The sequence below is a fragment of the Carcharodon carcharias genome, chromosome 16 (genome assembly GCF_017639515.1).
Source record: "Carcharodon carcharias isolate sCarCar2 chromosome 16, sCarCar2.pri, whole genome shotgun sequence".
NCBI lineage: Eukaryota > Metazoa > Chordata > Chondrichthyes > Lamniformes > Lamnidae > Carcharodon > Carcharodon carcharias.
Genome location: NC_054482.1, coordinates 9,472,575 through 9,500,308, shown reverse-complemented (window position 1 = coordinate 9,500,308; position 27,734 = coordinate 9,472,575). Strand labels below are relative to the sequence as shown.

The 27,734-nt window shown below is 40.0% G+C and overlaps 1 protein-coding gene across 2 annotated transcripts; it reads right to left on the bottom strand.

Moving 5' to 3' along the window:
- Positions 1-2,002: 2,002 nt before the first annotated feature.
- Positions 2,003-27,504, bottom strand: rtca (RNA 3'-terminal phosphate cyclase). Of its 2 annotated transcripts, XM_041207696.1 has the most exons (12): positions 27,346-27,503; positions 25,112-25,212; positions 22,451-22,594; positions 19,031-19,154; positions 17,972-18,030; positions 11,791-11,932; positions 10,687-10,811; positions 8,823-8,881; positions 8,354-8,448; positions 6,990-7,094; positions 3,476-3,591; positions 2,003-2,211 (listed from the first exon to the last, which is right to left on the bottom strand). In XM_041207696.1, the coding sequence occupies exons 1-11, from the start codon at positions 27,388-27,390 to the stop codon at positions 3,493-3,495; spliced, it is 1,098 nt and encodes a 365-aa protein (XP_041063630.1). In that variant the 5' UTR covers positions 27,391-27,503; the 3' UTR covers positions 2,003-2,211; positions 3,476-3,492. The 2 variants fall into 2 exon arrangements, with proteins under 2 accessions (XP_041063630.1, XP_041063629.1); XM_041207695.1 differs by having other exon boundaries at positions 2,003-3,591; positions 27,346-27,504.
- Between the last annotated feature and the right edge of the window lie 230 nt (positions 27,505-27,734).

Genomic DNA, 27,734 nt, shown 5'->3' with positions numbered 1-27,734 from the left:
GAGATGGAAACTTGTGTGTAGATGCAGAGGCTGTGGGAAGGGTTTTGAATATTTTGTCTCCATGTTTACAAAGGAAAGGGAGGATGTAGATATTGTAGTCCAGGAGGAACACTGAGATATTGGATGGGATAGTCATAAAGAGAGAGGAAGTACTCACAGGATTGAAATCCTTGAAAGTTGATAAGTCACCAGGGCCAGATGGATTGTCTCCGAGGCTGCTGAAGGAAGTCAGGGAGAAGATAGCAGATGCTCTGAGGATGATTTTCCAATCTTCACTAGATACAGGGGAGGTACTGGAGGACTGGAGAAATGCAAACGTAGTTCCATTGTTTAAAAAGGGATCAAAGGAAATGCCAAAAAATTATAGGCCAGTTAGTCTTACATCGGTAGTGAGCAAATTAGTAGAATCAATCCTGAGAGATAGGATTAACCGTCATATGGAAAGGCATGGATTAGTCAGGGATGGTCAGCATGGATCTGTTAAAGGAAGGTTTTGCCTCACAAATTTGATTGAATTCTTTGAGGAAGTGACAAGAAGGGTTGATGAAGGTAGTGCAGTGGATGTTGTGTACGAGGATTTTAGCAAGGCATTTGACAAGGTCTCACATGGCAGATTGGTCAGGAAAGTAAAAGCCCATGGGATTCAGGGTAATGTGGCAAACTGGATAAAAGGTTGGCTTTGTAACAGGAAACAAAGGGTAATGGTCGATGGATGCCCTTGCCAATGGAAAGTTGTCTCAAGTGGTGTTCCACAGGGCTCGGTGTTGGGACCCTTGCTGTTTGTGTTATGTCGTAACGATTTGGATGTGAACGTGGGGGGCACGATTGGGAAATTTGCAGATGACACAAAGATTGGCCGAATAGTGGATAGTTTAGAGGATAGCCATAATCTCCAAAATGATATAGATGGGCTGGTGAAGTGGGCGATAAAGTGCCAGATGAAGTGTGAAGTCATACATTTAGGGAGGTCAAACAGTTACAGGGATTACAAAATAAATGGGAATATACTAAGAGGGGTAGATGAAGTGAGAGATCTTGGTGTACAAGTACACAGATCCCTGAAGGCAGCAGTTCAAGTAAACAAGGTTGTAAAGAAGGCATATGGAATACTCTCCTTCACTGGCAGAGATATAGAATATGAAAGTAAGGATATAATGTTGGAATTGTATAAAACACTGGTGAGGCCATAACTGGAGTATTGTGTGCAGTTCTGGTCACCACATTACAGGTAGGATGTAATAGCTCTGGAGAGAGTGCACAGGAGGTTTACAAGAATGTTGCCAGGGTTAGAAAAGTGTAGCTACGAGGAGAGATTGGATAGGTTGGGGTTATTTTGCTTAGAACAAAGAAGGCTGAGAGTTGACTTGATTGAGGTGTACAAAATTATGAGGGGAATAGATAAGAGTGGACAGGATAACATTGTTTCCCTTGGCAGAGAATTCTAGAACCAGGGGACATAGATTCAAGATAAGTGGCAGAAGGTGTAGGGGGGACATGAGGAAGAACTTTTTTTACACAAAGGGTAGTGGGTGTCTGGAATTCGCTGCCCCAGTTGCTGGTAGAGGCAGAAACTCTAAACTCTTTTAAAAAAGTACCTGGATCTGCACCTTAAGTGCTGTAAACTGCAGGGCTATGGGCCAGTGCAGGAAGGTGGGATTAAAAAGGGCACCTGGGTGTCCTCAGGCTGGCATGGACAAGATGGGCCGAACGGTCTCCTTTTGTGCTGTAACCTTTCTATGGTTCTACTGGCACCTGACAATAAGTGAAAATTATTCGGGTACACCCTCTCCACAAAAAGCAGGACAAATCCAATCTGGCCAATTACCACCTAATCAGTCCACTCTCAATCATCAGCAAAGTGATGGAAGGCGTCATCAACAGTGCTATTGGAGGCCTTGTACAACAACCTGCTCACTGATGCTCAGTTTGGGCTCTGCTAACACCACTTGGCTCCAAGACCTCATTACAGCCTTGGTCCAAACATGGAAAAAAAAAGTTGAAATTCAGTGGTTATATTTTATTCAGTATAAGCAAGTTTTGACAAATGTTCATGTCTGTGCAGTAGTATCAAAGTGCAACAGCATTACCATTATGCCGTGGAGAAGTGCAATCTCCACCTACTTGGATTAGCTGTATTACTATCAAGCCATGCTCTAACAGATTGCAATAAAACCAAAACATGCTGGAAACGCTCGGGAGGTCAGGCAGCATCTGTGGAGAGAAACAGAGTTAACATTTCAGATTGAGATGGCCCTTCATCAGAACCACCATCTGCAGTATTTTGCTTTTGCATTAATAGACTGCAATAATTTGTTTCCCTGCCACCAACTTCATCCCTCTCCCTGGCAATTATCTGAGGCAGAATCAGACTAATTGCATCCTTGGCGTTGTAATTTACTCTGAGATAAGCTTACTACCACATATCTGCAACAACTTGAAGACTGCCTATTTCCACCGTTATGACAGTGCCTGACTCTGCCCTGGCTTCAGTTTATCTGCTGCCGAATCATTCATCCCTGCATTTGTAGCCTCTAGATTTGACCATTCCAAGAAACAACTGGCTGGCTGAACTACCCTCCAGGTCATTGAAAACTCTCTTGCCTTTGTCCTAACTCACACCAAGTCCCACTTGCCCATCTCCCCTGAACTTGCCAATGGCTCCCAGTTAAACAATGCCTTGTTTTAAAATATTCATCCTTGTTTTCAAATACCTCCATGACCTCGTCCTTCCCTAACTCTGATCTCCAGCCCACCACATCCTCCCTCTCCCCATTCACCCCAAGATATCTGCGCTCCGTCTATTCTAGCCTCAGGCATTCCTGTTTTAATCACTCCTTCAGCTACCAATACCCTCTGCTTTCGAACACCCTCCTTAAATCTCTCTAACACCCTTTCCTCCTTTAAGATGCTCCTTAAAACCTGCCTCTTTGACCAAACCATTAGTTATCTGGCTTAATAGCTCTTTGTGGGAGAGTGTTAAATTTTGTTTGATAATACCTGTAGAGCACCTTGGGATGTTTTATTACATTAAAGATGCTATATAGATGCAAATTGCTGTTATTGGGAATCTGAGCAACAGCCAGGTAGTTTTTTTTTCTTTAAAACATCTTATTCTTTTGTACAACATTCTTGTTGCTGAATCATGAGTGAAATAAGATCCAAAATACAATGTATTTTTTAATTTCTCTGAGTTATTAAATAAATACTCCAGGGAGTCTATTTTGTCCAACTCCTTTCCCAAACTTCCTTTGTAGTCTGTTATGGTTTCTGCTAAAGTTACTGCTTGACTATTGTTCATTTAACGTCTCTATTTTCATGTCACGATACACATAGCAAGCACTCAGGTATTAATGCATGATTTTTATTATTATTTTTTTAAACACACAAGAACCTATTAGTAAGATTAAGAATCCCCCAACTGAAGTACCAACAAATATGCACATTCTGTTTCCATAGTTTAGTGTATGATAAGTACACTTAGGGTTTCAGGTCTTAGAAGTTGGGATTCGTCATTCCAATCCCTTCACATTCTATGATATTACTTTCTGATCCAGACTCTTGATCGTCTATTTTATTCACTGTAAACTTAGCCTAAAAGAAAAAAAAAATACAAATTGAGTGACATATAACCAAATTTAGTTAAATGGACCTTTTCTTAATAAATCATGTTGCATGTAGCATGACAAGAAACTTTAATTCTATATTATATTATTGCAATCAGGTTCTGTGAAATTCACTGCAGAATGTAACTTCAGAGTGTTTTGAAACAAAGTTCAAGATATCATCTTAGCTACATTAGTCAGCAAAAAAAAGAGCTAAATTAGGAGATTCCACAGAAGTGTTATAGTAAAATTTGCTTATGCAAATATCAAGTTACAACTCCACTGCTATCTGACTACCGAGGTCAGTCAACAACTACAGCATTAAGATAAAAGCAAAATACTGTGGATGCTGGAAATCTAGAACAAAAACAAAGATACCTGGAAAAACTCAGCAGGTCTGACAGCATCTGCGGAGAGGGATACAGTTGACGTTTCGAGTCCATCTGACCCTTCATCAGAACTAAGACATATAGAAATGAGATGAAATATAAGCTGGTAGAGGGGGACAGGCAGAGCTCGATAGGGGGCCAGTGACAGGTGGAGGCCAAGAAGAGATTGCCAAAGACGTCATAGACAAAAGGACAAAGGGGTGTTGATGGTGGAGATATTATCTAAAGGATGTGCTAATGGGGACATTAAGGGTAGGAAGCAGGACAAGCAAGTGGCAGATGGCCCTAGTGGGGTTGGGGGGGGGAGAATCGAAATGGGCTAAAAGGTGGAGATGAAACAATAGTTCGAAACAAATTTAAAAGAATTTGAAGAAAAATATATTTGTAAAAAAATTATAAATTATTGATAAAAAGGGGATCGGAAAGGGGGTGGGGAAGTAGGAGAGAGTTCATGATCTGAAATTTTTGAACTCAATATTAAGTCCGAAAGGCTGTAAATTACCTAGTCGGAAGATGAGGTGCTGTTCCTCCAGTAACTTGCAGTAGAAGTTTGCATGAAGATGTCCAAGATGCATCATGCACATACAGGGTTTCTTACATACATAAGTTCAGATGCACAGTGGATCTGTCTTTGCTCATAGGCAATTGTCGTTTGGGAAGTATTATACCATATATTGTATGACTCTTGAGATGGAAGTAAAGCTGCTCAATTCAAGAGTACTTTTTATTTGGTTAAGGAGCTTTGGCACATGAGAAGTGCTTGCCAGTTTAATGTGCAACTCAAACACCCAGCATTTCATGATTGTAATAAAATGTAATGCCTATAGGGCAAGCTTATCCAACTGGCAGCCCACAGGCTGCTTTGTGGCCTGTGGAGCCCCTCTGTTTGAGATGGGCTAAAAGGTGGAGATTAAACAATAGTTCGAACTGTTCAAAAAACCAGTAAGTTGAAAATGCAGATAAGTGAAATTCATGATTTTGCAAGGGGCTGCTCCTGCAATCACAGTGAGTGAGAATGAGAGTGCGAGGGAGAGAGAGCAAGTTAATGGGAGGGAGCGAGCAGGGAGGGAGAGCAAGCTGTGCGTGCTTCCGGAGTGAGTGGGGGGGGGGTGTTTTGTGTGTGTGTGTGCGTATGCAAGAGGGTGAGTGAGTGAGACAGCAAGCAAGCGGGTGAACGAGAGTACATGCGGGAGTGAGTGAGGGTGAGTGTAAATGCGCACAGGAATGAATGAGAAGGTGAGTGTGTGTGTGCAGAAGAATGTGTGTGTGCGTGTGCGCAGAAGAATGTGTGTGTGTGTGTGTGCGCAGAAGAATGTGTGTGTGTGTGCGCAGAAGAATGTGTGTGTGTGTGCGCAGAAGAATGTGTGTGTGTGCGCGCAGAAGAGTGTGTGTGTGCGCAGAAGAGTGTGTGTGTGCGCAGAAGAGTGTGTGTGTGCGCAGAAGAGTGTGTGTGTGCGCAGAAGAGTGTGTGTGTGCGCAGAAGAGTGTGTGTGTGCGCGCAGAAGAGTGTGTGTGTGCGCGCAGAAGAGTGTGTGTGTGTGCGCGCAGAAGAGTGTGTGTGTGTGCGCGCAGAAGAATGTGTGTGCGCGCAGAAGAATGTGTGTGTGCGCGCAGAAGAATGTGTGTGTGTGCGCAGAAGAGTGTGTGCGCGCGCAGAAGAGTGTGTGTGCGCGCAGAAGAGTGTGTGTGTGTGCGCGCAGAAGAATGTGTGTGTGTGCGCGCAGAAGAATGTGTGTGTGTGCGCGCAGAAGAATGTGTGTGTGTGCGCAGAAGAGTGTGTGTGTGCGCGCAGAAGAGTGTGTGTGTGTGTGCGCAGAAGAGTGTGTGTGTGCGCAGAAGAGTGTGTGTGTGCGCAGAAGAGTGTGTGTGTGTGTGTGTGTGGGGGGGGCAGTGAGAGAGGGTGAGGGTGAGTGTGTGTGTCTGAGAGATAGGGTGAGTGTGTGTGTACGTGCGTGCTTGCACACGGGCGAGTGATTGAGTGTATGTGTGTAAGTGAGCGTGCATGCGCGCATGCGAGAGTGAGAGAATGTGGGTGTCTGCCTTACTCCCAATATCCAGCTTCTCACTCACTGTCACCATCACACACTAACACATACACACAGCCATTCACAGTGGGTGAGTGTGCATGAGTGAGCAGCTCGAGACTGGGAGTGAGCCTGGCATACACACACACACTGATCCACGCATACTCAGGTCATTTTTATTAATTACTCGTTTTTAACTTAACAATTCATTGCTATGACATTGTTTTACTTATGCAATTATTCCTTTTCTTAATACCACAACTTTTTTTGAAATTCAGTTTATTGTTGTGCCAAACTTTCTCTTTCCAAAATCTGCTCTGAGTGAGAAAAAATGCAAATGGGGAGCCTGAGTGAAAATGTTGAACAAGCCTGCTATAGGGCAACATCTGCGTGGACTAGAAGTAGCTTTATGATGTGTTATGTCAGTTTACAATGAGTATTATATATGTACATAAGTAAACAGAGTCTGAAGTTAAAGTTTATCATAAATTAAAAAATAATATTGGCCGGCTTTTTCTCTCTCAAGAAATTGTTTCATTCCACAACAAGCCATATATCTGGAGTTTGATGTCCACACATGCAAGACAGGCACCCACTGGAAGTGAGACTTTTACATTGCTGTGGGAAAATTGCAACTAAAACTAAAAAAAATGGAAATACCACACTTCACACTGGTGCTGTAGAGTGTGTTCTTCTAAGGGGCTAGGATTGGATATGTTGCTAGACATGAGTTAGAGTACAGCAACTTTTAATTGTGCTGTATTTGGCCTAGATGTAACTTAGGGTTAGCATAAAAACTGTTTTACTCTGCATACAATCCTTCATAGTTCATCCTGGAAATGGTCAATAGTGACACGTGTCCCAAAGTAACAAAATGTTCCATTCCCCAACAATGACAATTTTTAAAAAATCACTCTATATCAAAGAAAATTGATTGATTGGCTAATATTTTACTGGTTCACGAGAATACTGACCTTGGTTAGCATTTCTGCAAAGTGTATAGCAGTCTGGGTGTGAAGAGTCAAGGGCCCACATCTCACTCTGGAGACACCATTAGCCAGGGCCATGAATATGATGACCTGAGCCAAAGAGAAATGCAGTTGACAAGTTTCGTGGCTAGGTGATGCTAACACATCAACAATCTCTGAAGCAATTCCCTGTGTCTTTCACTTGGGCCTAGACACAAAGAATGTTCCTTCTGGGCCAAGAGACTGAAGTAATACTGCTGAACAGAACTACGCAGTTATTTTTCAAATGAAGTATACCAGTTGTAAAGAACATTACAATTAAGTGACAAAATTTGCCAATGAGTAAAGATGGGCACAAAAATCATCCTCCTCTATTCCCTTACCATCTATGTATGGAGTACAGATAACAGTATAATGAAGCCAGTGCAGTATTCAGGGAAAATTTATTGTTGTTTTATGTGACGTGTTTGAGATTTGTGTGTGATTAAAGCAATTACCATAAAGTTCCATCCTTAAGCCCCCAGCTACACAATGCTTTTGTTATCCAGAGCTTTTATTTACAACTGTGTGTTCTCAATGCAAGATTACATGATTTTTTGCTTTCAAACATTAGTTAAAAATAGATTTTCATGTTTGAGTTGATGGTCACATAGATAATATTTTTCACCTGGTGACAGGGGCTAAAAAAGGTAAAGTTCTTGCTCCCCCCACCCATTTGAAAGCCATTGGCAGACAGCTGTGATACAACAAAGCATTGTGCTGTCAGCTGTGCCACCAGGTGCTGGCTTTTGTGTTCCAAAGGAGAGGAATGTGCTCTACAGCTTCATAGAAGACAAAGAAAATACTTTCAAAAGCAGGAACAAGAGAAAGTTAGTTATAAACCCAATTGTGTATGGGGGTAAGTACTTTGCCAGTTATTTTCTAAAATTTAAGCCCGAAGTCACTTTATGAAAACATACTTTAAATGCCCAGCCAAAATGTTGTTCCTCTGTATTTCAAGATTTGCATTTTGCTTATTTATAAAAGCCTACTTTGCACATCAATATTAATAAAAGTAATGACAATTATCAAATAATATTATCAAAAACAGATGCTCTCTTGTACTTTGTTGTGGTGAAAGAGAGCAGAATTAGATTTAAGTATATAAATTTCAATTGGCACTCACTTAAGAAGTTCTGCATTGAATTATTGCAGCAGCACTTATGAAACATTATTTGAGGGGATGCTGCGCATTGGACTGTCAATGTGTGGCAGTGAGCAGTGGAGTGGTTTCACCAAGAGGACACAGCAACACCAGCGCAAGGAAAGTTAATCCTTATCAAAAAGCATATTTAGGTTTTAAACATACTGATCCATCAAATTGTCTATACCTGGTCCTGCAAGTACTGGTCCACACAACCACCATGACGAAGATTCTTCATCAGCATCTCTGCAGCTTCGATTCCAACTTTATCTGCAGCAACTCCTGTATTTTGCAAACATCTTAGTGTCAGCATTTTGACTTAATCTGTGGATTTTGGTTTTCTTTCTCAATTCTTCAAAAGCACTGTTTTATCATGCATTTGACAAGCCCAAATCTTAATGGCTCCACTCTTAGTTCTGTTACAATATTGTCATTGTTTCCTCACTATCCTCTATACTCTCGTATCACCCCCATTGCTGAAACTGCCTCTGAGAAGCTTGGTGTCAAGTCTTGTCTGAGGAAACGCCTGTGAAGTGTCTTGGGGCTTACTATCCAAAGGTGCTATATAAATGAAATTGTAGATTAAGAGTAGCAGGTACAGCAATTTGCTATTTATTCCCTGCTAATTCAACGATTAACACTAAAAACAATCTTACCTCTTTTACCAAGGGCAGATCCTGCAATGATACATCCTGTAGAAGTTTCAGCAACAACACTGAAAAGAAGAAAGAAATTAGGACCAGAAATGAGGATGACTTAAAAAGCTACATATACAAGTTGCATTCAATTGATCGCTGTAAACAATGGTCAGAATTACCTCTTAACCTTGATGAAGAGCAAGCTTTCTTGCAAGTCATCATGAAAGCACTTTGACAGGGAACTGAAGCTTCTTATTTCCGTTTTAATACATTCTTATCTCCACCAAGCAATGCTCTGTCCACATCTCTTAGCTCAAAGGACAGGAGAACAATTAACCAACTCAGAAAATTCTGATTTTGCCATGAAGGAATGGTAGCAGAGGAGTCAGACCCCTGATCCTAGAGCTTCATTCTACCTGCAGTTAGAAAGAGTGCTTCCCTTTGATGCTGGTAGCATGATTGAAATCAGAAACTGTTGAATCAGTTGCAGCAATAAACTCACACCAATGGAGCACCAAGCCAGTAAGCATACCACGCTGTTAGAAAAGCAGCAGGTAAAATTCTCACAAATATTCATTTTAGAATGAAATGCATTGTATAATCCACTGTAACATTAGTCTTTAGAGTATAAGCACTTGTAACAATAAAAAGAAACCACTTCAGAAGCAGGTTCTATTGAGCTTGACAATGCCCACCTACTTCAAAAAACACAAGATATCAAAGAGTCTGGTTGGTATAAGAATTTACTATTGAAGTAACTGAGATGCGTATTTGGAAAGCAGAGCTCTCTTAAATTAAATACTTATTTAGCAAAGTTCATCTTAATTAAAATTTATTCTTAATGGAGCATTCTGAATTTGGACTAAACAAAAAAGGAAAGGCTGGTGTGTGTCCCATGTGTTCTCAAAGAGATGCAACCACTTCACTTCAAACATCGCAAATTATTTTCACAGCTTTCTACAAATGGTTGAATAGTGTACATATTAAAGCATTCTTTGAAATGGAGCATGGGTTGAAAGCAAAACATCACAACTCTGTTATACCAGGATTCTGGTGCTACAATCAAAGCGTTACATTTGTAAACATAGCACAAGTATCACATGCACATCATCTGACATCACACACGTGCACAGTACTCTGTAATTTTCAGAAGCAGGGCTTAAAGTGACCTGGAAAGTTTGGGGATTCCTAAGTTCCTGTTCCTGGTTGTCTAGTTCTATCCATGCACTAAAATATCATATTAAATAGTACTTTTTGAATACTAATAGTGATTTAAAAATGTTTCATATTATTAATAACATGTTTGGGGCACCAAATATTAAATCCTGGAGGACGAATAGGTACCTTTGATCCTATTACTGTCATCTAGAATCACAAGAAGCAGGTCGGTCCACATGTACAAAGTCAAATAATCATCAGGCACTCCTATATAATGAGGCAGTCAGAACACCCAAATCAAAACATATATCAATAACTGACACCAAGATCATGAGTTGGTAGCAAAGTTTTGGGGCATGGCTGGCAAATATGAAGGGTCATAAGCGGGAGGCCCTCTTAACTAAAACCACCACTGAGAAAGGAGAGTCTGTGATAAACAATTCCACTGGGTTTGCAGTGCACAACTCCACATCCTACCCATCAGACATAAGAAAGAACATGCACTTTGAAGAGAAGTGTGGCTTCAAAAGCTTTCACCAGCCTTAAAATACTTAATTGTTGTAAAACCTACTGCAGATGTTCATTTTCTAAAACTACCTGACATCCACTAAAAGGTACAGTAAGAGGTTCATGTTGTATGAGAAGCTGGCAGCTTGAAAATCTCAGTTAAACTGGCATAAAAGAGTCTCTCGTTCATGTACAATGATAGATTTTTGCTTCTTACATAATTCCATTTCCATTTCCATATGCCTTGTCCTTGGGCTCCTGCACAGACTGGACATTTACGTAAATATCACGCATTTCTTTTCTGATGCACCGAACAGCTGCAGATGCCATCTCATTTGCAAGCTAATAATAAAAAGAGAAAAACATCTTTAGTTCATCCTAATCTCACAAGATTCACTGCTTTTAGGGTAAATGGGCTTTGTAGCAAATTATTTTTATTAATGTTCAAAAAACATTTTAATCATCATTTGGTGCAAATTTGGAGTACTCAGTAGAAAACTGTGTTTATACACAATGAGGGAGGCAACTTGAGATCAGTCAGGCTGTCACATCATGCCATAAACTAGTTTTTACTGCTGTTATACATCATAGAATTATCAAGTGCTAAATTCAACAGCCCAGAGGTTAGGAGTTCAAATCTCACCTTGGTGAACGTGAAACTGAATTTAAAAGATCTGATAATTTGTGGGGTAGAACAAGAAAACAACCAAAAAAAATTTGTTGGACCACCAAAAAATGACTGTCCCACCCTAGCTGATACAAGTGCCTGTAATCTACGGTACACAGTTGACCCTCAATACTCTCCAAAGTGGCCTAGCAAGCCACTCCATTGCACAAAAGATTTCTACAAAAAGGGAGGCCACACCAGCTTCTCAGCAAAACCCACATACATCGCTATAACAAGTAATAAAATGCTCTTCAAAAACCTCTGCAAGTAATGTGCAATCAAAGTTGAAAGTAGAATCTAAATTTTTCTTTGTTCCTCAGGAGAATAATTTCTTCTCTGCCATTGCCAAATGCTCAGTGTATTAGTGCCTCATTGCAGCAAATACAACCATCACATACCATACCCAATAATGCAAACTGACTAGCACACTGCACTTTGGCCCAGGGGCTGTACACACCAGGCTTACAATCACATAAGATTACTCTCAGTTCTTCCAGCATCCGCTTGATACATTAAAACAGAAACCAAAAAAAAAAAAAATTGTAGACTGGAATCTCAAGGACATCTTAAATCAACAACTTAAACAAGGTTCGTAAGTAAGAAAAACAGAAAAACTACAATTATGTAAAATTCAGTAAAATATTTACTTCTTACCTTAAATGGCAGAACTCCAGCAACAAAGGCTCTCCCATGAATCTTTGTAATTGTTCCTCTTTCTGTCATGTTTATTGGAGTAAGTTGTTTTACTGGAGATATTTTTACTCTCACCTCACCTCCACCCTTTGGATAGTAACCCCTGTAAAACACAAGAGTTGATTGGTTTAAATGCCATTGTCTTCACCTCCAAGAACTGCAAATCCACAAATGAATTTACATCTTACATGTATTTCTAAGTGAGTAAATGACCAAGGGTCCTATCTTGCTAGAAAATGCATGTATTTGGATAAATAATCACAGCTTATTGGAATGCTCTTTTATTGTTGAATATCATATCAATGTTCACCATCTTGGTTAATATATGAATAATGTTTACTTGAATAAGGTATGAAAAGGTGCCTAACTGCAGTGCAGTTGTATCTCAGCAAGAATTAACAAGAGCAGGAGACTTCTGAGTTGAGAGTGACTGCTCTTGTCATCAAGGGGCCCTAGCAAAATTTAAGTAAGTGGGAACCTGGGGGGGAAAGTCTCCATTGGTTGGAGTCATATCTGGAATAAGGGAAGATGGTTATGGTTGTGGGAGACCAATCTTCTCAGCCCCAAGCCATTGCTGCATAAGTTCCTTGGGGTAATGTCCTAGCCCAACTGCCTTCAGCTGCTTCACTAATGACCTCCCCACCAACATAAGGTCAGATGTAGGGATGCTTTTGATGACTGCAGAGCATTCAGTAGCATTCGAGACTCCTGAGATACTGAAGCAGCTGTGCTTGCCTGGAGAAAAACCTGGACAACATTCAGACTTGGGCTGATGTGTAGTGTAAATGTTACTTGTCACCTAAGTGCCAAGTAATAACCATCTCCAACTAGACAGAATTTAACCATTTCTTCTTGACATTCAACAGCATTACCATCGCTGAATCATCAACCATCAACGTCCTGGATGTTTTCACTGACCAGAAACTTAAATAAACCACCCATGGAAATACAAGCGGCAACAAGAACAGGTCAAAGGCTGGCAATTCTGTAGTGAATAACTCACCTCCTGACTCCCCAAAGCCTGGCCACAAATCAGGAGTGTGATGGAACACTCTCTGCTCGCCTGGATGAGTGCAGCTCCAACGACACTCAAAAAGCTCGACACCATCCAGGACAAAGCAGCCAACTTGATTGGCAACCCATCCACGATCTTGAACATTTGCACCCTCCACCACCTGCAAAAGTGGCAGTAGCGTGTACCATCTGGAATGTTTTCAGGATAGTTTCTTAGAACAGCACGTCGTGGTGCCAACTAGAGAGCAGGCTATACTCAATTGTGCAACGAGATAGGATTAATTAATGACCTCATGGTAAAGGCATCCCTAGGCAGTCGCGATCATAATATGATGAGTTTTCATTCAGTTTGAAGGAGTGAAGAGTGGGTCTAAGACAAGTATTTCAAACTTAAATAAGGGCAATTATGAGGGCATGAAAGCAGAGCTAGCTAAAGTAAACTGGCAAATTAGGTCAACAGAAATGCAGTGGCAGATATTTAAGGGGATATTTCAGAATACACAGAATAGATACCTTCCAACAAGAAAGAAAAATTTCAAGAGGACCCCCCACCATCTGTGATTAACTAAAAAAGTTAAAGATAGTATCAAACTTTAAGAAAAAGCATATAATTGCACAAAGACAGGAGGTGGTCAGAAGATTGGACAGATTATAAAAAACAGCAAAGAATAACTAAAAGATTAATAAGGAAAGAAAAATTAGAGTATGAGAGAAAGCTAGCTAGAAATATAAAATCAGATAGTAAGAGTTTCTATAGATATTTTAAGAAGAGTTAACAAAGTGCTAGTCGGTCCTATAGAAGTGAGCTGGGGAATTAATAATGGAAAATAAGAAGATGGCAGATGAAGTGAACAGGTATTTTGCATCAGTCTTCACTATAGAGGATATAAGTAATATCCCAGAAATAGCTGTAAATCAGGAAATGGAAGGGAGGAAGGAACTCAAGAAAATTACAGTCACCAGGGAAGTGGTACTGAGCAAGTTGTTGGAGCTGCGGGCTGACAAGTCCCTGGGGTCCTGGTGGATTTCATCTAAGGGTCTTAAAAGAAGTGGCTAGTGAGATTGGTTTTAATTTTCCAAAATTCCCTTGATTCGGGGAAGGTTCCATTAGGTTGGAAAATAGGAAATGTAACTCCTTTATTCAAAATGGTAGGGAGACAGAAAGCAGGAAACTATAGGCCAATTAGCTTCACATCTAGAAGATGATGACTAAAATCTTGAAGGACAAGGACAGCAGATACATGGGAATGCCACCACATGGAAGTTCCCCTCCAAGTCACTCACCATCCTGACTTGGAAATATATCGTCGTTCCTTCACTGTTGCTGGGTCAAAATCCTGGAACTCCCTTCCTAACAGCACTGTGGGTGTACCTACACCACAGACTGCAGCGGTTCAAGGCAGCTCACCACCACCTTCTCAATGGCAACTAGGGATGAGCAATACATGCTGGCCCAGCCAGCGAAGCCCACATCCCATGAATGAATTTTTTAAAAATCTGCCATAGGGAAAATGTTGGAAGCTATTATTTAAGATGTTATATCAGGACACTTAAGAAAGTTCAGGGTAATCTGGCAGAGTCAACATAGTTTTGTGAAAGGGAAATCATGTTTAACCAATTTATTGGAGTTCTTTGAGGAAGTAACATGTGCTCTGGATAAAAGGAAACCACTAGATGTACTTCGATTTCCTGAAGGCATTGATAAGGTGCCACATCAAAGATTATTGCAGAAAATAAAAAGTCATGGTGTAGGGGGTAACATATTGGCATGGATAGAAGATTGGCTAGCTAATAGGAAACAGAGAGTTTGCATAAGTGAGTCATTTTCTGGTTGGTAAGATGTAATGAGTGGCATGCCAAAGGGATCTGTGCTGGGGCCTCAACTGTATACAATTTATATGAATGACTTGGATGAAGGGGCCAAAGGTATGGTTGCTAAATTTGCTGATGACTCAAAGATAGGTAGGAAAGTAAGATATGAAGAGGACATAAGGAGGCTACAAAGGGATATAGATGGGTTAAGTGATTGGGCAAAGATCTGGTAGATAAGAGTACAATGTGGGAAAATGTGAAATTGTCCATTTTGGCAGGAAGAATAAAAAAGTATATTATCTAAATGGTGAGAGATTGCAGAGCTGAGATGCAGAGGAATCTGGGTGTTCTAGTGCAAGAATCGCAAAAGGTTAGTTATGCAGATATAAAAAGTAATTAAGAAGGCTAATAGAATGTCATTGTTTATTGCGAAGGTAATTGAATACAAAGGTAGGGAGGTTATGCTTAAGTTATAAAGGTCATTGGTGAGACCGCATCTGGAGTACTATATAGAGTATTGGTCTCTGTATTTAAGGAAGAATGTAAACTGTATTGGAAGCAGTTCAGAGAAGGTTTACTAGAATAATACCTGGAAAGGGAAGATTTTCTTATGTGGGAAGATTGGACAGGTTAGGCTTGTATTCACTGGCTTTTAGAAGAGTAAGAGGTGACTTGATTGAAACATATATGATCCTGAGGGGTCTTGACAGGGTGGATGTGGAAGATGTTTCCTCTTGTGGGGGAAGCTAGAACTAGGGGTCACTGTTTCAAAATAATGGTTCGCCCATTTAAGACAGAAAAGAGGAGAATTTTTTCCTCAGAGGGCCGTGAGTCTTTGGAATTCTCTTCCTCAAAAGGCAGTGGAAGCAGAGTCTTTGCATATTTTTATGGCAGAGGTAGATGGATTCTTGATAAGTGAGGGGTGAAAGGTTAAAGGATAGGCAGGACTGTGGACAAATCAGATCAGCCATGGCTGAGCAGACTCAAGGAGCCGAGTGGCATACTCCTCCTAATTCACATGTTCTACAAGAAGCACTGCAGCAACTCACCAAGGCTCCTTGGATAGCAAACTTCCAAAACTATGACCTCTACCATCTAAAAGAACAAGGATAGCAGATGCAAGGGAATACCATCACCTCCAACTTCCCTTCCAAGCCGCACAACATCTGACTTGGAATTCTATCACTGTTGTCACTGGGTCAAAACACTGGAAATCCCTCCCCTAAAGCACTGTGGGTGTACCTACACCATATGGACTGCAGCTGTTCAAGAAGATGGCTCACCACCACCTTCTCAAGGGTAATTAGTGATTACATGATCCTAGTGTCTTCACTATTAAAAATTAGCAGCAAGATTCAAATGTTTGCACACAGTATTTTTCATTTTAGTCATTATTTGTCACTCATTTTATATCCGATTACTGGCCTAGCCAGTGGCACATTACAAGAACGAATAAAAAATAGCTTTGCCCTGGCGTTCTGGCTCATATCTATCCCGCTTAAAATTACTTAAAAAAAATCAAGATTATCTGATCATTATTATTTATCTGTTTGTGGAACTTTGCTTGTACAAATTGGCTGCCATGTTTCCCACAATACAATAGTGACCACTTCAAAGGTACTTCATTGGCTGAAATGTGTTTTGGGATGTCATGAGGCCATGAAAGGTGTTGTATAAATTCAAATCCTTCTTTCCTTAATAGTGTCCTTATTGTTACAGAAAGAGCTATTGATTCCCTCACTTGGTACTCCATAGTTATTTCCAAGTCAGTGCATTTACAGGTTTCAATATTTGAGTAATTTGGTGAGTTTGTATTCCACGATGTCAACAGGTCTGGTTATATTCAAAAGAACAATATAAGTCAGCTTTGTACTGTATTACAAATTTCACACCCGTCTTAGATTTTCACTCTGACTCACTCCTGTAAATAGGTTCTACGTTTTATATTCAGCTGTGCGCTCAAACTGCCCGATGTCTGATCACACGATACTAAACCCAGGGATGCGACAATATGAAGTCTTTGTGAACGGAGCATCGTGTCTTTCATGTGCCCTAACAGTAAGTTATTCGTGTTTTTTTTTCACATAGGCAAATAACGTACAAAATAACCCCTATAATTAAACTCATTTATTTCACAACTTCTAACCCCTCCCAATGAATACACTTCAATAGCAAGCTGACCAATACTTGTTTTTGGTCAATCTAGCAATGAAACAGACAAAAAAGCACACAGACGTTTCGATGGGAATACACTTAAAATAAGTTGTCTAGCCAGAGAGAGAGTAGAGGATCCTGAACAGGAAACAGCAATAAAACAGAGCCAGAATTTTCACCTGTATTTCTGATTTTAGTGCACATGAAGACAGGTGGGTCATATCCTTTAAATAATGTAATATATTTAGAGAGTTGAGAATTTAGAAGTTTTTTGGTCAATAGTAGATGGACAATGAAGTAAAATAAACAAATATTCTTCAACTGCTATTTGTATCCTTCCAACAATATAAAGAAAGTTGTTTAATTTCATACATTTGATTGGCTTCCTGCTGTGATTTACAAGAACTATCTAACAGAAGCTAAAACATCACCATATCATAGAATGAGAGAGCAACACAGCTACACTTGAGCTAACTTTTATGGGGTACTCCTTCCATGCTCATATAGAAGATCAGAAAGGCAAAACCTGGCCCATGTCTCCCAAAAATAACTAAGATTCAGAATTTACCATTTGGGGATTTGTAGCATAAATACATTTTCCTAATAACTGAAAAAAAGAGGTCATGCTAACTTTAACTGCTACACCTGGAACGAAGCACTTTACAATTGCTTTTTTAGAATTTCTTTTCTTCCCAATCAAGGTGAAGGGGTTGATTGCAAATAAATAAGCACTTTTGTATTCATAGATACAAAATCGACCAGGTGCTCAGAATCCTCTGCTCCACTTCAATAATGTGCTTCAGAGTTCCACCTTTTATTACACCAGTCTGGTATTTCCACTTGCCACACCATCAACCAATAATGCCAAATTCTGGACCAACTTTATGTTTAGGAGAAGAAAACCACAGCTGTTTTTCAAAAGGTAATACTTTGAGAACTGAATGCTTCTGTTGAGCAATGAATTTCACAGCTAACTAAAATTTCAAAATATAAGAATCATTTCTATGTTCAGTCGTGAAAGCAATTGGTAAAATAAAAACCAACATCGAATGGTAGCAACTCAGCACTTTTCTTTCAATTTTGAAGATTTTCATCCAAATTGCTTATTCAAGTATAAGCCACCTACACAGATAGCTAGGAAAATAAAGTCCTTTATACTCACCTCATTTTTAAATCACAATTGAACTGAAATCCAAACTTTTCAATAATTGGTTTAAATACCTGAAATGCAGAAAGTTTGGTTAGTTCAACATTAAGACCCAAAATTTAACAGAAATATTTTACTACAGCTACCAGTAACCTTACTGAACAAAGGAGATTATCGCATGAACCTAGTGCCTTCAGTATTAAAAATTGGCAGCCAAGATTCAACAGTTTGTACATAGTATTTTTCATTTTTAGTCATTATTTGCCACTCATTTTAGACTCAGATTCTGTTTCAAGGATGAGGAGCCATCATTCTGCATTCTTGGTTGAGAGCCCAGATATTCATTATAGTGTTGAAACTGCTGCACCCCAGGGAAAACATTGCTTGATTGACAGCTCTGGTTCTATGATCTATCCTGTCAATTGTATAATGTTTATTTACACATGATAGAGGTTTCAAATGCTTGCAGTTTCTGCTATCGATACTTTAAAGGATGATTGACACTTTTATTGACCTGTTGTAAAAGCAATCTTAATGAATGAATGATTGTGTTTTAAAGCTTTTTTAACACATCCTATTGTCACTATATGGCTCACTGGTTCTACACAGAGTGTATAGTGGGCGAATGGCATGGAAGTGCCACAGTTTAGCATGGAGGGTATGAGGGGCCATGGGGGTGGGGGGACATAGCTTGGCATGGAGGATATGAGGGACCATGGGGTGGCATAGCCTGGCATGGGGGGGCATGGGTAAGACCTTTTAAAAACTTATCTTCCAAAATGTTCCCTCATCCAGGCTATAGTTCATGACACCTCTGAGGTGGCATAAACTATAAGTCCTCTAAAAACTTGCCCGACTCCATGTAAATTGCAGAGGACAAGGACATGCCTATCCCCTGGACACACAGAGGCAAAAGGATTAAAATCCAGCATAATCGTACATTTATTTATAAATTAATACCATAATAAGCCAAAAATAGTGTCTTTGGGAAGGGTAAGGGGAGATATATTCTTCTACATATATATAGCTGCAGTATTTTCCTCACAAACCAGCGATCACCATATTAACTCTTACTTGTAAGGTATAGTCAATTTGTGGGGCCATCTCAGCATTAGTCCCTCCTCGTAAAATCAGTTCTGATGGAGAAGCAGCAAAGAGTACACATGGCGTAGAGACCTGCATTAATAGACAGACGCTCCTAGAAAACAAAACATACAACTGACCATCCAGCTTGGTGGCATATCAATGTGCAATCACTGAGCACGTCGAATATCATTTTGAAAAATAAGTAATCAGCACATTTAGACAGATCACACAGGTTTCTTGGGAGTCCAGTAGGTAAACAGACAAGTTAGCATTTACGTGATGTAAAAGATCACCTGACAATAATCTTTTTAGGAATACAGAGGTGATGAGTGACAGATTTTTGTATACTGTATACAAGACACTCACATACACCCACTAGGTCACTTTGGGAAATTAAGGAACTTTCATCAAATCAATGAGAGCTTCAACACAATATTCTAAATAGCAAAATATATTCAGTTGCATTTTAAACAATTTAGTTTCAATTGTGATTTAGCATGAAAACCCCCAAGTTTACAGCATCTTGATTAAACTTAGGAAGATTGAAGAAGCTGTCTCAATGTTTGTAATTATATTTTAACATGTGGAACATACCACAAGTAAGTTAATCTTTTGCACTACCATGAACACAATATCGCTCAAATTAAGGATAATGGGTTTTTAATTACATATGTTAACATTAATTTTGGGATACGATTTCTAAAACTTGATTTTAAAAAGTATTGACGTTAGCTTGGTTTAATGAAACATTTGCACACGGCAGATATTAAGAATGTGTAAAGAAGACTTGGAACCTAAAACATCAGTACATTTCATACTTTACATCAAGCATCATGACTTCTTCCAACATTTTGCATTATATATATCTCAAAAATCATGAGCTACTCCTAACAACTAACCACCAATATTTGTTCTTTTGTAAAAAGCTCACCTGGTATCTCCATGACTGGAAGCTGTCGTGCTTTCCTTCCATCAACATGGATTGCAGTTTGCTATCTACTCTAATCCCATTTTCTTCAGTGGTGGCTAAATTGCCTCTCCTTGGCTTTGCATGCAGCAACAGGGAGTCCTATAGAGGAGGCATTTTTCTGTATCACCAGTGAAGGGAAAGACCAATGTCACTTGACAATGACAACCTGGACAGCCTCAACTTCACTGCATCCTATTTGATCCCACATTTAGCTTCTGAGCCCATAATCTTCTCCCTCTTTACCTCCCCTTCCATAACATGACCTACCTCTCCACTTCTATTTCAGCTGCTGAAAACTTTAGCATGCCTTTGGTGTTATACCAATGCTCTTCTGGCTAGCCTCCCTTCTTCCATCCTCCATTAACCTCAGGCTGACAAAAACTCTCCTGCCTGCATCCTATCACACCAGGTCACACTCACTCACCAGGTCCCTACTGACTTAGGTTGGCTCTTGATCCCCCAATACAATCTCCATTGTTCATTACGAATGTGTTGGTGTTAACACAATTTTCCCATTATAAACAAATGATAGTAAAAGTGCAAAGTATCAAAGCATCAAATAAGAACCGTCCACATCTTAAAAGACATTTATTTACTGGTGCTTTGTCCAACCAAAATTTAAAGACTACAGCGTCTAAGTTGTTGGCTGCTGGACTGAAATAAGCTGATCAGAGTTCGACCCAGCATTTAACATAGTGCCTAACGCTGTTCACCACACTGACCACCAAAAGGACTGATTGCTGATCAATGGTGAAAGCAAAATACTGCGGATGCTGGAAATCGGAAACAAGAACATAAAATGCTGGAAAAACTCAGCATATCTGGCAGAATCTGTTTCGAGTTTGTTTCAGAGCTCTGAAGAAGAGTCATACGGACTCGAAACATTAACTCTCTCTCTCTCTCCACAGATGCTGCCAGACCACCTGAGTTTTTACAGCATTTTATGTTTTTACTGCTGATCAATGGTGCTGTGCCTTTCTTAAAAGTCTCAGACAGAACAGCAATTAAATCCAGGAACAAACAATGGCATTGTAATAGTGAGGCACTCAGCTCTGTATTGGAATAGTTAACAGTATTTAAGCACTCCTTGAATTACTTGAAATAGCCAGCAAGCTTAGATGGAATTAGGACATGGGCAGCAAAGTTTCGGATGAGTTCAAATTTACGGAGGGTAGAAAGTGGGAGGCCAGCCAAGAGTGTGTTACCTCTAGAAATGAGTATTCCAACAAAGAAATGGATAAGCTTGGAAGGTGTAAGAGGTGGGCACTCTATCTCAAAGTTTTTTTTAAAAAATAAATTTAAATTTCTTCATGGCCTCACCACCACCTCTACAGGCTCCTCCAGCTCTCCCCATAGTCTATGTTCCTCTAACTATGACCTCATGTGCAAAGCCGCTCCATCCTGCCCCCTGTCCCCACTATTGGCTGAAGGCACAGACATCAATGCTTCAGAAGCCCCTCTAAATCTTTCTGCTTCTCCACCTATATTCTCCTTGGAATCTACCACTTTGGCCATGCTTTTGGTCACACAGCTTAACATCTCTTCTTTGGCCTGGTGTCTATTTTTCCCTTGTGTCTCTGAAGCAGCTTAAGGCATTCTTCTACATTAAGAACATGACATAATTGCAAATTGCTGCTGCAGTAAATAATCTACATCCAAGTAGGAAATGGGTTTAAAGCTACCTATGGATATCAATGGGCAGAATCTCAGAAATATAAGCCAAATTAAGAGAAAAACAAAGTGACCATGAAGATGTCACAGTTTACAAAGCAAAAGATATTTTGACTTTTTTGCAAGGTTGATTATCTGTAAAGTATAATATTCCATAATAAACATCACTCAATATTTCCTAATGCAAACTGCATGTGTGGCCAATATGGAAGGAGGTAAAAGTCAGGCAGAGTTATGATGCCCCCCCAAATAAAATTGAGTTGGCAGGCTACATCTCAATTCACATATCAAGAATAGTTGGGGAAGATATTTGAAGATTGCCAGCAGCCATTAAATCCATACAGCTCCTTTTATTAAAATCCTCAATTCCTAGGCACCATGACACAGGCTTTCCAAATATCTTCAGTTGCTCAAATAAGTTGACACTCTTACACTTAACTGCATCAGAAGCTCAGGAAGTAGGTCCCTTAACTGCAGCACTGCTACTAGGATAAGTTACTCACATTATTCAAATATATTCAGCCAACATTTATCAGAAGCCCAGGTAATTAGAGTAACTTAAAAAAGTTTATTTTTTTGAGAATTGTCAATGCTTGTTGGCAGTCTTGAGGACCTAGGTGTGAAGTTATCAAATATAAAAGGCACTGCACGATGCTTGTATTAATAAGCATAAAGAAAATTAATTGGTTACCCGAGTCCTGCTATAGCTAGGCTCCTGCTTTTCATGTCTTAAATAAAAGTTAACCCGCATCAGTACTTATGCTTACCCAGCTGTTTTTGTATCTGCAACATGGTTTCCTCCTTTGATTTTACCCGGCAAGAAGGAGATTTCTGTGGAACCAACTTTTGCTTCTTCAAGGCAACCATCGCATAAATCACGAACCATCTCAAGCCCTGACAGATGCTGTGGCCTTAAGGTCGAAAGAATTTTTTTAGTATTTATACATATTTTTGCACATGAACATTTATGCTCATTAAGATGAGGCATGCTGGTACTTAGCTCCCAAGGCCTACATCAAGCTCAAATAATAAAAGCAAAATACTGCAGATGCTGGAAATCTGAAACAAAAACAGAAAATGCTGGAAAAACTCAACAGGTCCAGTGGCATCTGTGGAGAGAGAAACAGAGTTAATGTTTCAAATCTGTATGACCCTTCTTCAGAGCTACATCAAGCTCTCCTTGATCAAGGTCACAAGAACAGATGAAGAATAAGCTTTCCTCTACTCTGTGTCAACAATGTGCCTCAGACACAATCACAGAAAAAAATCCCTCTTTTTTAAAATTCAATTTAATACGCTTCCATTTTCGACAGCAGCCATCCATTGCCATAAGTGACACTGCAAAAATATAGCCAAAATAAGCACAGGTATTTGTTGTGGGACAAAACCATAGTGAACTGCTTTCAAACCATCCAAGCTCAAGTCACATGGGATACTTAAAGCCAGCAAATAGGTGAAACTTTTACCCCATCAGAACAGGCTGATTTTAAGCCACATCACAGCATCACCCAGTCTCTGCATAGATTTGGTTTCATGAACAACCAGCTGTTACCAACCTTAAACAGGCACCAGGACACTGGTGATCAAGGCTTTCCAGCTGGATGTGACCTTTCTAAAATAGTTATCTTGGGTCCTGATTACGAAAAAAGGTTTTTTTTAAAGACTCTTTTTTAAATTCTGAAGTAAATTCAAGAACATTTTATAGATATGTCAGTTTACCTTTGGTTTGGTTACCATCAGTCCCTACGTTAACACTTTTTAAAATAAGAGAATTTAAGTATGCACCACTCAGATTTAGGTATAATTACCCAAAATTGGAGATCCATGGCACAAATTGTGGGAAGGAACAGAAAGGAACAGGCCAATGATGAAACTAATCTTAGGGCAGGACAGTGCAGAAAGGATAGAATCCAATGAAGAAATAACTGGAATCTTGAGAATAAACAACGGTGATAAATAGAAACTGTAAATAATTAAAATCTGAAATAGAAGCAAAATATTGGAGAGGAATAAACAGTTATTGTTTAATGAGTTTCTACCTGGGTTGAAAAGTGACAGACTTCAAAATGCTCTCTTCAGTCCCAAGCCAAGTTTGGAAAGGCACAGTCTATAATTGTATTGCTGGGTATTTCACATTGCAAGTAGACATACTATGAAAATTTCATGTTTACCATAGGATGAAACTGAAAGTGCAACAAAAACCCAACAAGAGATTCCACACATTTTCATATGGCAGTCAGGCATTTGACCTCTTCCCCAACAGCACAGGAGAATCTGGATTGTGCAAACTGTATTGTACAATATTAACTAAAGTCACTGCCATAATTCAAAATCACACCATGGATTCTCATTAGCATACTGTACATAGTATTAACAGCAAGCTGGCTGCAGGACATGAACATCATTTCAGATTGACAGGATGTAGGTAGGAATGTACCTCAGAGTTGTGTGCTGAGATTCTGACTGCAAGGACAGGAAAAATTATGTTGAATTTTGCGATGATATCATGCTTAGGGGGCTTGACAAACTAAGCAAGAATGCAAGAAGGCAGATCAAATTGGGCAATTAGGAAATTGGATGCAGGTAACAAATTCTTGTAAAAAGAACAGTGAAAAGAAGTAAGCAGTAACATTCTCAACAAAATGGAAGAACCAAGAATCAAAGAGGTACAAATATATTTGATCTTTAAGGTTGGAGCGCAAATAAAAGGGGCTGAGAGAAAAGCAGCAAATGGGATTCTGGACATTACAAAGTACTTAAGAGCAATGATTACAAATGCAGTTAATTTGTATTGACATTTATTAAACACATTAATTGTGTGCAATTCTGGGCATCCCTTATACAGAGAATATTATGGATATGGAAGAGTACAGCGAAGATTCACTGAAACAACACTAGGAACACAAGCTTATAGTAATGAAGGCTAGGGAAAAAAAGGTTTTGGTCTGGAATAGAGAAGATTAAGACAGAACCAAACAGCAGTTTTCCAAACTAGGACTGGTTTTGAGATGACATGCTGTCATTCAGATGCTGTTAGACCTGAGTTTTTCCAGCATTTTCTGTTTTTGTTTCAAGTTATTAGAACATGGAATACTTTACTGAAAGTGGTTATAATATAAAAGAGAACCATATAAGAATTTGAAAAGAAAAATTATAAAAAGATACCAGTATAGTACACTTGCGTGTTATGATTTTTATTAACTGTACATTCTCCCAATGCAGCCTAAATCCAGATATTCATAGTTATTGGAGTTCCTCATTGGCTACAAGAGAAAAAAAGCACTGCAAAATGTAGTATTGTTTAAATGGATCAGGGGCTGGTATAGGTACTGCAAGATGTTGAAATGTACCATTAAGTCATATGGATTGGGGGTCAGTGGAAAGGAAAGCAATCAGTTAAATTGATAATGGACTTGTAGCACACTTACCGTAGTCCAGGTGTGCTTCTTCCTGCTCGTATATTGTGGATTTTTATCTTGGCTCCTAGTAAGCAACTTAATGCTGTGCACACACGTAAAATCTGTCCTCCCTGGAAAAGGAAAATGGCACTTTCATAATCTTAAAACTTGTACACACAGCAACGATTATATTTATATAGCACCTATAATATAGAAAAGCGTTGCTGAAGGTGCTTCACAGAGGTATATTTGGCCAGCCAAAACTTGGTATATCAGATGGATTGGAGTGAGTCTTAAAGAAAAGTAAGAATTTCAAACTGTGAAGCTTAGGCAGCTGAAGACACAGCCACCAATGTTGATGTAAAGGGAGGGGAATGCACAAGGGTTAGAGCCAAAGAAAGAAAGTTCCAGGTTGGAGGAGATTGCAGAAATAAGAAAGTGGAAAGCCAGGAAAAGATTTAAACACAAGGTTAAGAATTTTAAATTTGGAGGTACCTTGGGACCAGGAATCAGCAGAGGATATTATGGACAGGGGTGATGGGAAGCTGTACTTGGCATGGGATATGATTCAAGCTCTGGTGTTTTAGACAAGCTGAAGTTTATGGACGATGAGGGATGGGAAGTTGGAAAGAACACAATAGTTGAGTCTGAAAGTGACAAAATAATGGTTGAGGGTTTCAGTTGCAGATAAGCTAAGATAGGGGTTGGTGCAGAGGCAGGTGATGTTTATGGAGGTGGCAGAAGGTGGTCTCTGTAATGCAGATTTTGGAATCAGGTTGTCATCTCAGGGTTGAATGGGATGTTGAAATTGCTGACATAGACGGTCAGCTTGAAACTGGAGAGGAAATGAAAACAGTTCATAGTGGTGGCAAGGGGTTTGTCAAAGACAGTTGCTTTGCTCTTCTGAGTGTTGAACTGGAGGAAATTGCAGCTCATCCAAGACTGGCTGTCAGACAAGCAGTCTGAAAACACAAAGGCAGCAGAGGAGTACAAAGAGGTGCCCTGAAGGAAAAACCATTTTAGACCATATTCCTATTTTCCAGTTTTTACCTTCTGGGTGGTGAATACATAGAACTAGGCGCCAACAATGTACATGTCTGTGGATGATGTGTCTATAAGGGGTAACTTGTATATGAAGATGATGATGGGGCCTAGGATAGATTCACAGAGGAATTTAGGGTAAAGTGAAGGGACATGTACCTACAACCTTTAGTGAGGCGAAGTCTAACCAACTGAACCATGACTGATACTTCAATATATGCTGTGTTGGAGACTATTAGCTTCCACCCATTATGTCATGCTATCCTGTGTCATTGAAAATGTACCCACTGAACGTTGATAACATGCAGTTGCCAGAAGCTGCAGGCTTTTTTTTTTAAACAGACACTGGGTAAATGACCACATCATGGGGCATCTTGGCAGTATAAATTATACTTTGTATTATGCTCTCCCAGCAATACCTCTCACTGATTGCATTAATATCTTGGTCAAAATAACCACTTACCAATCTGTGCAAATGTTTTAAATCACAATTTATTTTCTTCCCAAGCCATACCTCATCTAGTGGGTAGTGATGTTTTGTAAGATCATAACACCTTATTTCCACAGTCATCCCTTCATGATTTTATTAAGCGTCCTTGGATAATCCTACTGCATAAATATACACAGTATGATAGGAAGGCCTAAGCATTTTGGCTTGCTTAAGTGCATGTCATGGACCACGGATGCATTTTAAATCTGCATACATTTCAAGCTGCGACTACTCACACTTCTTCTGATTTAGGACTAATCCATCAATCATGCAACATTATAAACCTCCATCAGGCCTCTGAAATTCAAACACTGCAGTCGAGAAAAATTAAACATATATAAAAATTACAAAGAGGCCAAAGTTTGCCTGGGCTTGGTTAGACAGGAGGGACAGGCTCCCCAACCCAAGGGGCTGGCTCTGCAAGAATCTAAACCTCCAGCACATCCCTGGCTAATGCTGGGTATATTCCACGCAAACATTTTCTAACCAGTCGGATTTTATTTTTATATAAAGTTCGAGAGGTTTTATTAGGATCTATTGATGATGCCTTTGCAGCAGCGGCACTGGGGGTGGTGGGGGAGGGGGTGTGGGGTGGTTTAATCCCCCCTCCCCTGCCGACTACAACCGCCATTCAAACATTACTACTACCCGCTGCTGCTCCTCCAACAACAAGGCCCCGAAAGCCACCACGATGTCAGCGGAAACAGGCTCAACTCCCATCAGCAGCACTCACCCCCTCCATTATCCCACCGTCAATTACAAAGCTCGGCTCCGCCATTGCCGCGAGCCGAAACAACCCCGTTCGCAAAAAAAAGCTCCGCAGTTTTAAAGAGTCCAGGCGACCAGCCGGTCCAGGTTCGCACGCATCAATCTTCCAGCTAAGTCCCGCCCCTCATATCCATCACCCAATTAAAACCCCGCCCCTCAGATCAATCTCCCAGCTAAATCCCGCCCCTCACATCAATCACCCCATTCAACCTGCCCTTCGCATCAATCTCCCAGCTAAGTCCCGCCCCTCATATCCATCACCCAATTAAAACCCCGCCCCTCAGATCAATCTCCCAGCTAAATCCTGCTCCTCACATCAATCACCCAATTAATTCCGCCCTTCACATCAATCAC

Coding starts and splice junctions, on each gene's coding strand:
- rtca (XM_041207695.1), bottom strand. CDS start 27,390: ATGGCGGAGCCGAGCTTTGTAATTGACGGTGGGATAATGGAGGGG. Junction 22,595..25,111: donor AGAAGCACACCTGGACTACG/GTAAGTGTGCTA, acceptor TTCGACCTTAAG/GCCACAGCATCTGTCAGGGC. Junction 10,812..11,790: donor CTGGAGTTCTGCCATTTAAG/GTAAGAAGTAAA, acceptor TTTTATTATTAG/CTTGCAAATGAGATGGCATC.